Raw genomic sequence first — 15703 nt, 5'->3', positions numbered from 1 at the left:
ATCGCATGGGGATTGCGCTCGTCAGACGATTTCGGTCATCATGTATAGTTGTGGTATTAAGTAAATGCGAACATTGAATGATTGCAGCTACGCGACAACGCAAACTAATGGGATCAACATAAGGTAGGTGGAACGAATGCATCAACGCATCTACCTCGAGAAAAACCGAAAGACGATGTTGACATTTCACCTACCACGCCATTGGTGGCAGAGGTTCAGAAAGGACTAACGCACTAAATGTCAAACTCAGAGCAGTCCAATTAATGTTGTCGACGACCCAAGCTCTATAAATAGAAGCCGATGAGCTGAAATTCAAATCATTCGGAGATTATCCCTCAAACTGGGGATTTTCCCCGTGATCCAGACAAACTGCGTGAGAAGATGGCTGAGAGTTCTTCATCTCCTTCCTCCATTCTGAGTGACGACCGGAGCTAGATCTCAAGAGAGTCAGCTCCTCCGCCCATCTATGGCACCATTGGCGGCCTTGACGCACATCCGCTGGAAGCAAAGTTTTGCTTCTAGCCGATCATTGCTTTATCCTTTGTTTTCCTATATTGTATTGTATGACATTTTATGATTAAGGAATTAATACAACTTGTTTTCAATGCACTTCTCTGTTTCAACTTCATCTCCATCTTCTTTGCTTAGCATCTTTACTTTCATTGCAACACTTAGTGGGAGTGCTTGGGTATTGCATACTTAGTCATGTGGATTAGGAACATGAAGCATGTAGCAACCCACCGAGAGGTGTACGTTGTGCGAGTATGTGAGTAACCTTGTTTGCTTAGTGTGAAGCTGATGCAACACCTATCTATGGGCTAACGCATTGCTTATCTATGAGTAAAGTCAGCAATAATCAACTGCCTAGGAGGGTAAGTGGTTGGACGCATTAAGCAATGTATGCGTTGTTCACTACATATAGTAACAACCTTGCATCAACCAAGCTCATGTGATTGTCTTGTAGTATGTATGTTTCATTCGTCCATTAGGAATACTCGGGAGGGTAGTCTAAGGACAGGATTTAGGCGTGGGAAGGTCAAGTCAGAATCTAGGCTCGGGAGAGTCAGATTAGAACACATAATACAAGAGATAGAAGCTTAGGAATAAGCACTATTTGCTATTAACCCATCGCATGCATCCTAGAGATAGGATACGATTGAGTGCGGTCACCACAGCGTTGTGTGCATTTTGCATCATCGCATAGGAAAAGAGTAGAGACTTAGGTATAAGCTCTATGGACACTTTGCATTCAACACATCCGTCCTAGACTTTGGAGCACCGCATTTTCATTGGAAAATGATTTTCTATGCATGAGTGTAGCATGATCGCATTGGCTTGCATTGACTAGGGTTGCCCTTGTAGTCACTTTTAAGGGTTGCAATGAAAACATCTCCGCATTTTATCTATTTTCTCATACATTTATTTTATGTCAAGGTTTGTGTATCTCTACCTTTCATGCATATTCTCATTGCATTGTCTGTTGGATAGGAGTAGGATTAACTTAGCAACATCCCCTCCATTCTTTTATAACCGCCACATGCACATCACAGCAAACATATAACTACAAGTCCCTGTGTTCGACCTCGGATTACCCGAGAAACTTGCATTGGAATTATACTTGGTTCCAGCGCAAGAAAACTTGTGGCAGGACGTATGGTCATCGCATACATTCATTAACACATTATCAGTCCAACGCATGACCATCGACGCATGACTATCAACGCATATCTTAGGAACATGCATCGCATACTGTATCCACGGGATTTGGGTTGTCGAGTAAAATTGACTTTTAATTTCCCGCCATCAGTATGCGATACTCTAACAATCTCACTAAGTGATGCAATGAAGATTAAGGATGGTAAGTAAATGAAGATGGAGATGGAACGATGAAAATATAGAAATGCATTGATCACAAAATGTATTAATTTCTTAAGTAATACAATACAACATAAGAAAAGGAGAAATGGAAAAGGCTAGCTGGAAGCAATGTTTTGCTTCCAATAGATGTGTGTCAAGGCTACCGGTGGTGTCATGGAAAGGCGGTGGAGCTGACTCTTTCGAGATCTAACTCCGGCGAAGGTTTCGATCGTCACTAGCAATGGATGAAGGAGATGACGAACTTTCAAGCTTTCCTCTCATGCTTTCGTCTGGATCACAAGTATCTGCCCGAAGGCTGAAACTTGGATAAAATGAAATTCTTCTCATCGGCTTCTATTTATAGAAGTGATCGCCGGCAGCATTAATGGACCTGCTCTGATTCTGACATTCGCAGCACGATGGTCCTTTTCTGAATCTCTATTGCTAACGGCGTGGTAGGTGAAATGTCAACATCATCTTTTGATTCTCCCGAGATATGCGTTAATGTTTCCATTCCACCAACCTTGCGTTCATCCCGCTATTATGGTTATCATCGTGTAGCCGCAATCTTTCGATGACCGCATTCACTTGATGACCACAACTTCTATGCAATGACTGCAACTTCTATGCGATAACCACAACTTCTATATGATGACCACAACTAGTATGCAATGATTGCATTCGCTCGATGATCACAATTCCAATGCGATGGATGCATTCGCTCGATAGCCACAACACCCATATGACTGTCGTATGCGATCATCGCATGCGATTAATGGACGCAATATTCATATGTTAATCGTGCATGCGATCGTCTCTATGATAGCCCAGCTTCCGCGTATGCGTCCACTTCCTGTGTTAGCTATAAAGACAATTGAACGCATTATAACGCAAAATAGTGGGTTAGCCGAGATTCTTAATGTTGAATGACGCAAACTCATTTTCTCATGAATTCCTAACATATTCGCCGCATATTTCACTTAACAATCCTCAAAATTCTAAATAAAAGGCCTAAGATGACGTGCATTTCTGTCCGTCATTAATACTCAACTGTGTTCCTTCCAAGAATGTTGCGAGAATACCTCTGGAGTTGTGGAACGGGTGTAAAGCTAGTTTAAGTCACTTTCGCGTATGGGGTTGCCCAGCACATGTGCTTAAGGCTAATCCCAAGAAACTGGAACCACGGTCGAGGTTGTGCCTCTTTGTAGGCTACCCCAAAGGTACATGAGGAGGTTATTTTTATGAATCATCGGAAAATAGGGTGTTTGTTTCCACCAACGCTACTTTCCTGTAGGAGGATCATATTAGGGAGCACAGTTTACGTAGTAAAGTCTTTCCAATGAAACTACTGAAACTTCAACAAGAGTTGTTGAAGGGCCTACTTCATCAACAAGAGTTGTTGATAACTTGTAGAAATACAAGTTATTTATGCAATTTTATCTAGATATTGCGGTCGAAATTTAGTAATTATACGCCAATTATATGAAAATTAACTTATATGACAATAATTATAAATGTTTGCAATTACACCCACTAACGATAAAAAGATGGAGGACAAGCCCAACTTTACTCTGTTTTGTAGGAGACCAAGTCAACGCTTGCACTCAAGGCTCATGAGAAACTAATCAATGCATCTCTATCACATTGCGCCCATCGATCAACCATGAAGAGACAATTACCAAAGTAACAGCTAATGCGACAGTCGGTCCAAAGTTATGCTTCGACCACATGCGGTAACAAAAACAAACACCACATGCGAACCCATAATCGAAAGATACAGCTGAGCAATGCAAAGGCGGAGGTTTGACACACGTGTACAACTAACCGTTGTGTAGATTTGACAGTCCGATTGCATAACAGAAGGAATAATATCCCTCCATCTTCGAAATCTCCATAACAAAAGTGAGGACCACAAGGTCGGAGTCAAAGGATCTGCTCCTATAAATACCCAAGCGAATTCAGAGAAAATTATGCTATTTGATATTGGGCTAAGTGTTGTAAGATTTTAGAGAGAAAAAGGTTGAGCTTAGTGCTGAAAAGAAGAAATCTGAGAAGAGAAAGAGATAAGGCCGAGAGGTAAATCTCAGATCCAAATAGCTGTATACCTGATCGAATCTCTATGCAGAGACCCCTGCTACAAGTGAAGTAAGCCTGGGAGGGAAGCTCTTCCTACCATTGAAACCATCGATCCAGCAAGCAGATCTCCATTGAATTTGTGCCAAGACATTGGCACCGGATTGTATCTGTTCTATCTCTCTTTCATTGTATTCCATATTTTCTTTATCTCTTTATTCACACATCATGTATCAAACACTTAGTAGAAATATTGAATGTTTCGATAGATTTCGTTTACCATTCTCTGTCTGTTTTCGTTCACCCATTAGTCACTTTCTTCATGATGTTTTCTTAATCCCTTGATGAGCAATATGATTCACCAAGAACTTAATATGTATTAAAGCTATAAAATACGTTTAGCTAAAGCATGCTAGATGGCATCTTCACCTGTGAGAGCAGAAGTGAAGATGTCATTCTGATCTATCGAGAGAAGGTCAGAAGAGTGCGTTAACTAAAGCGAGTAATATTTCCAGACATAGAAGCAACCTTGCGTTCATTACGTTAAACTCTGTTTCACCACTGAGAGGCGTACGCCAAGAGAAGAGCGAAACAGTATTTCTAACTTCAATTCAATTAAGAACTTACGTTGTTTGTAATACTTATCTTTCTCTTTCTAATCTGTTCACAAGACTTATCGTCGCATCCCACCTCTTTGCACAACCTTCAAACCAGCCTTAATCCTAGTATCTTACACATAAAGCCTGTATCTTGTAACATCTAGTTTAGGTTTATTGTATTTTTATGTTTTATCGCATTTTTACCGCTTTCCTTTATTTTACTGTAATTTGCATACTGTACACACTTTTATAAAGAATTGAAAAACCCGGTCGCATATACCATGAACATACCGCAATAATCGGCACCACTTCCCCGTGTTCGACCTCGGATCACACCGAGAAACTTGCGGTGGAATTACACTTAGTTCCATCGTAAGTAAGCTTGTGACAGCGCAAGGCATAATACTTGAGCATCTTTAATTAACGCATAAATAGTAGTAGTATCGCATCATCATGAGCATTGAATATCATACATACAAATCACGCATTACAAGTTTATGGCGCCGTTGCCAGGAACTTGGTCAACGGTTTATTATTTGAGTGGTTTTTGGTATTTTGCAGGACAAATCTCTTTATACTAACTGTTCAACGCGGAGAGTAGTCTGACGACTTAGGAGTACTGGGGGTGGTCTGGTAACTCTAAGTGGACCCAGAGATCAAGTATATTCTTCGCGCAGAGTTCATCAGGGTTAAATTAACTGGTAAAGAAGAATGGCTGAAGAGAATATGGCTCCTGCTGGAAACCTGAGGGGAGATTTGCCAGTGCAAGATCCTGTTTTTCTTGCCGCTGATCAGAACATCCCTATGAGGGAGTATGCAGCACCAGATCTTTACAATTTTTCACTAGGAATTTTAAAACCAGTAGTTGAGGGGAATGCAAGCTTCGAGATAAAACTGATCATGCTGCAAATGATTCAGAATGTGGGACAATTCGGAGGATTACAGGGAGAAGATCCACATGCACATTTAACGAACTTCTTAAATTGTATCTATTCCCATACACATTGCGAGATGAAGCAAAGAGGTGGGCTCAAGAATTAGAGCCGGGCGAAATTCATGAATGGGGATAGTTGGTTGATAGGTTCATGAATAGATTCTTCCCTCCATCTGTCAACATAAGGAGGCGAAGAGAAGTGTTGAATTTTGAGCAAAAGAGTTATGAAACCCTGAGCACTGCCTGGATGCGATTCCGACAGTTAGTAAAGAACTGTCTACATATTGGGATTCCTAATAGTATCTTGATGGAAACCTTTTACAATGGCCTAGACCCATCAACACGAGCAGGTGTCGACTCCTCTGTAGAGGGAGGATTAATGAATAATTCATATACAGAAGCAAAGGGCATCTTGGATTGTATATTGTGGCATTCTGACGAATGGATTGATAATAGGCTTGAGGTAAGATGTCTGGAACCAAAAAGAGTAGAGAGAGTCGATGTGCTAATAGACACAATGAGCGCATTGATCGAGCAAATGACCATGATGACATCGCTTCTTCAGACGGTGGCTAATCAGCATAAAACTCTCTCCCAAGAAGCAGTGCAAGTTAACACAGTGACTCATATGACCGCTATGGATTACACTCAGTGGGGAGAAGTACATTCAGCAGACATCTGCCCATGGGATCAACAACCGTATATGCTATTTATGATGAATCATGGGGCACCAACCACAACCATGATTGGGGGAATCACCCAATTTTCAATTTGGATGAGAATCTCTATCACGAAGGCCATAGTTTCTATCAATTTAGTTATCAAGAGGATCGAGGCAACCCTCCGGTCTTCACTACCTCGGACTGTAGTCCAAGTGATTTTCAGGGTACACAGCCATGTGACCAACTGTTTGCATATAATACCTCTTGCAGTGCCTTGTCTCTGGAAACGTCACTGAAGCATTACATTGAACAGAGAGAGACAATGAGACAGTTGTAAGATGACTCTCTCAAAGAATTAGAAGATCAAATAGATTAGCTTGCAAGAGAATTAAAGAAGAAAACGCCTGGTACATCACAAGGAAGTTCAAGAAGATTAGGGCCAAAAGGTAAAGAACAATGTCATGCCGTGACATTACGGAGCGACAGAACAACAGCTCCCATTGCGCCGAAGGTATCAGATGTGGTATCAGTACCAGCTGAGTTAACTATTGATGATGATCAAGTACAAAATAACGAAAGCAACCCCAATTCAGAAGCAAGATTATTTACAAAAGATGAAGCTTCTCAAGACTTAAATTCTCAATCAACGCAACCTCTAACCAACAACGCACAGCAAGCATAGAACCTCACTAAGTAGCAAAGTGAGCAGGAAACATGCCGGGATCCTCCACATTTCCCGTCTAGGCTGAAAAAGAAAGACGATAGTAAGAAATTTCAGAGGTTCCTGGACGTTCTTCAACAGCTACATATTAATATTCCTTTAATAGAAGCATTAGAACAGATGCTGAGCTATGTTAAATTCCTCAAGGACATTCTAGCCAACAAGAGAAAGATCGAAGAAAATGAAACAGTTTCACTAACATACGAGTGTAGCGCTTTGTTTCAAAATAGTCTCCCTGCTAAAAGGAAGGATTCTGGGACTTTTACATTACCCTGCACCATAGGAGGGAAGATGGTTGCAAACGCATTGTGCGATTTGGGGGCGAGCATAAATTTGATGCCCTTGTCAATCTTTAAGAAGCTAGACATCGGCGAAGCCAGACCAACCACGATTACATTACAGTTAGCCGATAGATCAATAAAGCTTCCAGAGGGCAAGATAAAAGATGTTCTCGTGCAGGTAGATAAGTTTATCTTCCCTACAGATTTCGTTATATTGGACTATGAGGCAGATAGAGAAATCCCTATCATCCTGGGACGCCCATTTCTCGCCACAGGGCGAGCATTGATCGATATACAGAAGGGAGAATTGTCCATCCGAGTTGATGATCAAGAAGTAAAGTTCAACATACTCAATGCGTTGAAATATCCAGGAGATATAGAAAAATGCCAATACATCGAGGAACTGTAGGGAGAACAGCTGCACGAACCCCTGAAAGAAATGGAGGAGGAAGATTTTGAAGACGGCGCATTAGTGGAGGAAGATTGCACCATAATTCATGCTGAATCTAATTTCGAACCACTCAAGTTATCTGAACAGACTTTGCAGCATATTAAGCCATCATTAGAAAAGCCTCCTGTGTTAGAGTTAAAGCCATTGCCAGTACATTTAAAGTATGCTTACTTAGGATATAACGACACGTTACCTATTATCATCTCTACATCACTAAGTAAGGAGAAAGAAAATGCTCTTATACGGATCCTGAGAAACAATGCAAAAGCCTTAGGATGGACCTTGGAAGATATTCGAGGAATTAGCCCCTCGTATTGCATACACAAGATTCGTCTGGAGGAAGGAAAGAATGGATCAGTAGAAAGGCAGCGTCGCTTAAACCCTGCCATGAAGAAGGTTGTAAAGAAAGAAATAGTGAAGTGGCTGGACATCGATGTCATCTACCTAATATTCGATAGCAGCTGGGTAAGCCCAGTGCAGTGTGTTCCAAAGAAAGGGGGGATGACAGACATCACCAATGACAAGAATGAATTGGTTCCCACAAGGACAACTACGGGGTGGAGAATCTGCATAGACTATCGCAAGCTAAATTTGGCCACTAAAAAGGACCACTTTCCACTCCCGTTCATTGACCAAATGTTGGACAGACTTGCGGGGAACGAATTTTTCTGCTTTCTTGATGGTTATTTAGGGTATAACCAAATAGTAATTGCGCCGGAGGATCAGGACAAGACAACCTTCACGTGCCCATTTGGTACGTTTGCATTCTGACGCATGCCATTTGGACTCTGTAATGCACCAGACACTTTTCAACGATGCATGATGGCAATATTTTTGGATTACTTGGAGGAGTCAGTCAAAGTTTTCATGGATGATTTCTCAGTTTTTGGCAGTAACTATGACTCCTGTTTGGGCAACCTTGAAAAAGTCTTGAAGAGATGCGTAGAAACAAATCTTGTAATGAATTGGGAAAAATTCCACTTCATGGTGAAGGAAAGAATAGTTCTGGGTCACAAAATCTCCAAGGCAGGATTGGAAGTTAATCAAGCAAAAATTGACGCAATTTTCAAATTACCCCCACTAGTGAATGTATAGACACTAAGGAGCTTTCTGGGTCATGCGGGATTTTATAGAAGATTTATTCGCAATTTCTCTCAGATCGCAAGACCCCTTAGTGCACTTCTCGAAGTTAACTGTGAGTATAAGTTTGATAACCTGCACTAAAGCATTTAACTCATTAAAAGATGCACTTATCTCCGCACCAATTTTGGTTGCCCCAGATTGGACACAACCCTTTGCATTCATGTGTGATGCTAGCGGATATGCTGTGGGTGTAGTTTTGAGTCAGCGTCGGGAGAAGGTTTTGCATCCCATTTATTATGCGAGTAAAACACTGAACGACGTGCAAGAGAACTATACAACCACAGAGAAAGAAATGCTCGCAATGGTATTTGCACTGGAGAAGTTTCAACAGTACCTGATCAGAACAAATGTGGTGGTGTATACAGATCACTATGTGATTAAGTATCTAATAACGAAGAAGGATGCAAAACAAAGATTGATACGGTAGGTGTTGCTCCTACAGGAGTTTAACCTGGAAATTAAAGATAGGAAGGCACCGAGAACCAAGTCGCAGATCATTTGTCAAGACTAGAAAACGGCGAGGTTCAAGGGACAGAAAAAGACATTGAGGAAAGATTCCCCGATGAGCTACTGATGGCAGTAAGTGTTAATGTCCCCTGGTATGCGGACATAGTAAACTTTATAGTTTGCAGTCAATTACCGGATGATTATACCTACGAGCAGAAAAAGAAGCTAAGACATGATGCAAAATTTTATTTCTGGGATGATCCATTCCTTTATCGATAAGGACCATATCATATCATACGTCAATGTGTCCCTGAGCACGAAGCCAAGAGCATTTTAGAACTCTGTCATGAGTCCCCATATGGAGGACATTTTGGGGGCCAAAGAACTGCAGCAAAAGTCTTACAGTGCGATTACTTTTGGCCAACTCTATTCAAAGATGCCCATGCCTATGTTATGAAATGCGATAAGTGCCAAAGGACAGGGAATATGTCCAAAAGAAATGAAATGCCATTGACGCCAATCTTAGAAGTTGAATTATTTGACATATGGGGAATTGACTTCATGGGCCCGTTTCCACCATCTGAAGGTCATCAATATATTCTGGTTGCGGTTGACTATGTTTCAAAATGGGTTGAGGCCATCGCATGTGCCAAGAACGATGTAGCCACTGTGGCAAAGTTTTTTAAGAAGAATTTTTTTTGCGCGCTATGGAACGCCACGTGCCTTAATCAGTGATGAGGGCTCTCATTTCATCAACCGCATAATTGCTAACCTACTAACTAAATTCAATGTTAGCCATAGAGTGGCAACTGCATACCATCCACAGACTAATAGGTAGGCAGAAATTTCTAACAGAGAGATCAAAACTATCTTGGAGAAGGTAGTTAATACTACCAGGAGGGATTGGTCAACCAAGCTTGACGAAGCACTTCGAAAAATCTTGTCATCTACCACTTCAGTTAGAACACAAGGCAATGTGGGCATGCAAGAAGCTGAAGTTCGATTTAGCTAGTACGGGGAAAATCCGGAAGTTACAATTGAATCAGTTGATCGAATGGCAAAGGGATGCCTATGAGAATGCCAAGATATATAAGGAGAAAACAATGAAATGTCATGATGAACGAATCAACGACCGGACATTCACCGAAGGTCAGCAGATACTGCTATTCAACACATGTCTACGACTGTTCCCTAGGCAGCTGAAGTCTCGTTGGTCCGGGCCATTCTGGATCAAGACCATATTTCCCCATGGCGCAGTGGAATTAACAACTTTAGATGGTAGCAGCACATTCAAAGTCAATGGTCAGCGGATCAAACCCTATTATGGAGGTGACTTTGATCGGCGCATGGACACCATTGATTTGGGAAAGCAGGATTAAAATGCTTACAGGCAAAGCGATTGCGGTAACTCTGAGAACTTCTTTCAGTTGGCCTTCCCATCTATGTTTACTTGCCTTCTTTACAGCTTTCTTTTATCATTTGTTTCATGTTGTAATTGTTATTTATTAGGAGTAGTCGTTAATGCTCTAAGAGTTTCATGTCACATATGTTTCCTTACATTACGTGTAGTCGATAAGCTCTAACCAAGAGCGAGTTGCCGCCAGGTTTAATGATTTGGTGGGATCCATAGATGTAGTGCCGCTGGGCACATGTTTTTGTGAATGATGGATAAATTAATCTCGTCAACTTGAGTTAGGAAGAGAGGAAAATAAACTAACATATAACGAAAGGATGGGTGTAGTAAGGAGAAAGAAAAGGGAGATATGCATTTAATACACCCAATTACATTGCGATAAGGGGTGTGTTGTGCACATATGCATCCTTTGCTCAGCCTTAGTTAAATGCACTATGTTGAGGCATCCTTCAGAAATGTATTTAGTTAAGGGGTGTGCTGCGGGGATGTATGCGTGTTGCCCATCCTCAGCAAAAATGTATCTGCGTTTATTGAAAGCATGTTGTGAGCTACAAATCATGCACCCTTCTGAATCAAATTTTGTAACTTCGCCAAATTCTTTGACTCTTGTACAGGCATGAGAAAATTTTGTATTACGACCATTTGTAATATATTCGCATACTTTGTTAATAGTCAATACAATCAAAACATAATTCACTCTACTCTTTGCCTGTGCCTCTTTCTTTATCTTCCTTTGTTAATCTTTACTATAATTTTACTCTTGTATTTTTACGATCTTCATTGTGTTGCTATGACGTATTATATGTTACACTGAGAAACATTTCCTGTACTTTGTAAATTCTGACTAACACTTAGTTAACTCTTAGTTTAGTAGTACTTTACCTTTTATCTTTCAAAGTCCTGTTCAAACCTCCTTTTTGGAATTTTCATCTAAGTGTTTGTCTAGTATATCCAAACAACGTAACGAGGACCTTGTTCATCTTTAAATTTGGGGGTGGGGAAGGTCTGAGCAGATGAACTCAAAATAATGCAGTATTTCAAAAAAATGCGTCTACTTTCATTTGAAAAAAAAAATTATGCAAAACTCCAATGTCAGCGCAAAGGAAAATTTCAAAACTGTGCCCAACCTGATAAAAGTTTAGTTGTGAAAGGAGCCTGCTCGTAGTTGGATATTCATATGACACCCGTAGAGCAAGCCAAAACGAAGGTGGTTCTCCAAGAACAACGTAGTATAAGCCAAAAAGGGAAAAAGAAGGCAAAGGACAACTCCTCTGATTATCATGAGTTAAAGTTAGAACTGGTACACTACTGTAGTTGGATGTTCGCATGACACCCATGGGGACAAGCCAAAACGAAGAGTGTACCATGACCAATTGTCTCTAAATGAATAAATGACGTAAAGTTTTGCTCACAGCATATAGTTACATCAAGTTGTTTTGATAAAGAAGGGATAAACATTCTATTTTGAAAACTCGAAAAGTGTCTTTGAGCAGAATTTTGTCACATAGAATCATAAAGTAAGACCTGCTATGAATTAGGAAGGATAGAAGGAAAGTGCGATGTCAGGGAATGTGCCTAAGTGTAACATTCGGAGCAACCAATCGTCACAAAATTTCTTTATAGAAATGGAGCATGATTGCCTTAGTAGAAGATATGCTTAAGGACAAGCATATATCTAAATTTGGGGGTGTGATAACTTGTAGAAATACAAGTTATTTATGCCATCTTATCTAGATATTGCAGCCAAAAGTTAGTAATTATGCGCCCATTGTATGAAAATTAACCTAGTATGACAATAATTACAAATGTTTGCAATTACACCCTCTAACGCCAAAAAGATGGAGGATAAGCCCAACTTTACTCTGTTTTGCAGGAGACCAAGTCACCGCTTGCGCTCAAGGCTCATGAGAAACTAACAACGCATCTCTATCACATTGCACTCGTCGATCAACCATGAAGAGACGATTACTGAAGTAACGGTGCAATGCGACAGTCGATTCAGAGTTATGCTTCGACCGCATGCGGTAATAAAAACAAACATTGCATGTGAACCCATGATCGAAAGATGCAGCTGAGCAACGCAAAGGCGGAGGATTGAGACACGTGTACAACTAATCATTGTGCAGATTTGACAGCTTGATTGCATAATAGAAGGAAATAATATCCCTCCATCTTCGAAATTTCCATAACAAAAGTGGGGACCACAAGGCCAAAGTCAAAGGATCTGCTCCTATAAATACCGCAGCGAATTCAGAGAAAATTATGCTATTTGATACTGGGCTAATTGCTGTAAGATTTTAGAGTGAAAAAGGCTGAGCTAAGTGCTGAAAAGAAGAAATCTGGGAAGAGAAAGAGATAAGGCCATGAGGTAAATCTCAGATCCGACCAGCTGTATACCCAATCGAAGCTCTGTGTAGAGACCCTTGCTACCGGTGGAGCAAGCCTGAGAGCGAAGCTCTTCTTGCGATTGAAACCATCTGATCTGGCAAGCAGATCTCCATTGAATCTGTGCCAAGACATTGGCACCGAATTGTATCTACTCTATCTCTCTTTCATTGTATTCCATATTTTCTTTATCTCTTCATTCACACATCATGTATCAAACACTTAGTAGAAATATTGAATGTTTCGATAGATTTCGTTTACCATTCTCTGTCTGTTTCTGTTCACCCATTAGTCACTTTCTTCATGATGTTTTCTTAATCCCTTGATGAGCAATATGATTCACCAAGAACTTAATATGTATTAAAGTTATAAAATACGTTTAGCTAAAGCATGCTAGATGGCATCTTCACTTGTGAGAGTATAAGTGAAGATGTCATTCTGATCTATCGAGAGAAGGTCAGAAGAGTATGCTAACTAAAGCGAGTATTACTTCCAGACATGGAAGCAACCTTGCGTTCATTACGTTAAACTCTGTTTCACCACAGACATGTGGGAAACGCGGTCGATCATTGAGAGGTGCACGCCAAGAGAAGAGCAGAACAGTATTTATACCTTCAATTCAATTAAGAACTTGCGTTGTTTGTAATACTTATCTTTCTCTTTCTAATTTGTTCACAAGACTTGTCGTCGCATCCCACGTCTTTGCACAACCTTCACAGCTAGCCTTAATCCTAGTATCTTGCACATAAAGCCTGTATCTTGTAACATCTAGTTTAGGTTTATTGTATTTTTATGTTTTGTCACATTTTTACCGCTTTCCTTTATTTTATTGTAATTTACATACTGTACACACTTTTATAAAGAATTGAAAAACCCGGTCGCATATACCATGAACATACCGCAATAACCGGCACCACTTCCCCGTGTTCGACCTTGGATCACACCGAGAAACTTGCGATGGAATTACACTTGGTTCCATCGTAAGGAAACTTGTGACAACGTAGGGCATACTACTTTAGCATCTCTAATTAACGCATAAATAGTACTAGTATCACATCATCATGAGCATTGAATATCATACATTCAAATCACGCGTTACAGTTGTTGATGATAGTTCATCTGGTAGGTTGGTTCCACATCAAGAGTTGAGGGAACCTCGATGCAGTGGGAAGGTTGCGAACCCACCCGTTCCCTACTTGGGTTTCACGAAAATCTTGGCTTTGGTAGCCGATGGCGACATTGAGGATCTATTGTCTTATCAGAAGGCAATAGAGGATGTTGACCAGAATGAATGGGTCAAAGCCATGGATCTTGAGATAAATTCAATGTACTTAAACTCAGTATGGGATCTTGTGATCAGCTTGATGGGGTAAGTTCTATAGGTTGCAAATGGATCTACAAGAGGAAACGGGGTGCTGATGGGAAGGTGCAAACCTTCAAGGCTCAACTTGTGGCAAAGGGTTATACACAGGTGGAGGAAGTCGACTATGAGGAGACTTTCTCGCCTGTTGCCATGTTAAGGTCAATTTGCATCCTCCTATCCATTACCGCTTATTATGATTATGAGATCTGGCAAATAGTCGTCAAGACGACCTTTCTGAATGGAAATCTTGAGGAGACCATTTACATGGTGCAACCTGAGGGATTCATTGCCCATGTTCAAGAGCAAAAAAGTTTCAAACTGAATAGGTCCATTTATGGGCTAAAACAGTTTTCTTAGTGTTGTATGTAGAAGATATCCTACTCTTTGGGAATGATGTAGGATTACTGACTGCAGTTAAGAACTGGCTAACGACTCAATTCCAAATGAAAGATTTGGGAGAGGCTCAGTTTGTTCTAGGAATACAGATCTTTCGAGATCGTAAGAACAAAGTGCTAGCACTGTCTCAGGCATCGTACATTGACAAGATGTTGCTCAATTAGTCAATGTAAGACTCTAAAAGATGCCTACTACTGTTCAGGCATAGAGTCACTTTGTCTAAGGACATTTGTCCTAAGATGCCTTAAGAGGTTGAGAAGATAAGACAGGTCCCATATGCATCTGCCGTTGGCAACCTGATGTACATGATGCTCTGTACTAGGCCAGACATCTCCTATAATGTGGGAATAGTTATTAGGTATCAGTCTAACCCAGGCCAGGGTCACTAGACCGCAGTTAAGAACATCCTTAAGTATGTTCGGAGAACGAGGGACTACATGCTCGTGTATGGATCTAAGGATTTGATCCTTACTGAATACACGGATTCTGACTTTCAAACCGATAAGGACTCTCGAATGTCCAATTCAGGGTTCGTTTTTACTCTTAACAGAGGAGTAGTAGTGTGGTGAAGCGCTAAGCAGGGGTGTATCGCCGACTCCACGATGGTGGTTGAGTACATAAGGGCTTGTAAAGCTACTAAGGAGGCCGTTTGGCTCAGAAAGTTCCTGACGAAGCTGAAAGTTATTCCAGATATGTCTAGGCCCATCACCATCTATTGTGACAATAGTGGTGCTGTGGTGAACTCCAAGGAGCCCAGGAGACACCGGCGTGACAAACACATTAAGCGGAAGTATCACCTGATCCGCGAGATAGTACATCGAGGAGACGTGATCGTCACAATGATCGCTTTGGAGAACAATGTTGCTGACTCGTTTACGAAGGCTCTCATGGCTACAGTGTTTGAGGGCCACCTTCAGAACAAGTGGGAGATTTTATTGTACTGGGCCTTAGTTCCCTAGTTTATTATTTTTTACTAG

At 40.9% G+C, this 15703-nt stretch overlaps 1 protein-coding gene across 1 annotated transcript; it reads left to right on the top strand.

Annotated features, from left to right (window-relative positions):
- Nucleotides 1–6966: 6966 nt before the first annotated feature.
- LOC150036679 (uncharacterized) lies at nucleotides 6967–7536 on the top strand. The gene has a single exon (XM_090313209.1). The coding sequence runs from the start codon at nucleotides 6967–6969 to the stop codon at nucleotides 7534–7536; it is 570 nt and encodes a 189-aa protein (XP_090169335.1).
- The last annotated feature ends 8167 nt before the right edge of the window (nucleotides 7537–15703 follow it).

The sequence above is a fragment of the Benincasa hispida genome, chromosome 4 (assembly GCF_027475165.1).
Source record: "Benincasa hispida cultivar pf3 chromosome 4, pf3_genome.v1.1, whole genome shotgun sequence".
In the NCBI taxonomy this organism is placed as follows: domain Eukaryota; kingdom Viridiplantae; phylum Streptophyta; class Magnoliopsida; order Cucurbitales; family Cucurbitaceae; genus Benincasa; species Benincasa hispida.
Note: the sequence above shows the minus strand (reverse complement) of the source record. Positions and strands in the feature narration are given on the sequence as shown.

Bases quoted from the DNA above. Each gene is read 5' to 3' on its own strand.
- LOC150036679 (XM_090313209.1), top strand. From the start codon at position 6,967: ATGCTGAGCTATGTTAAATTCCTCAAGGACATTCTAGCCAACAAGAGA.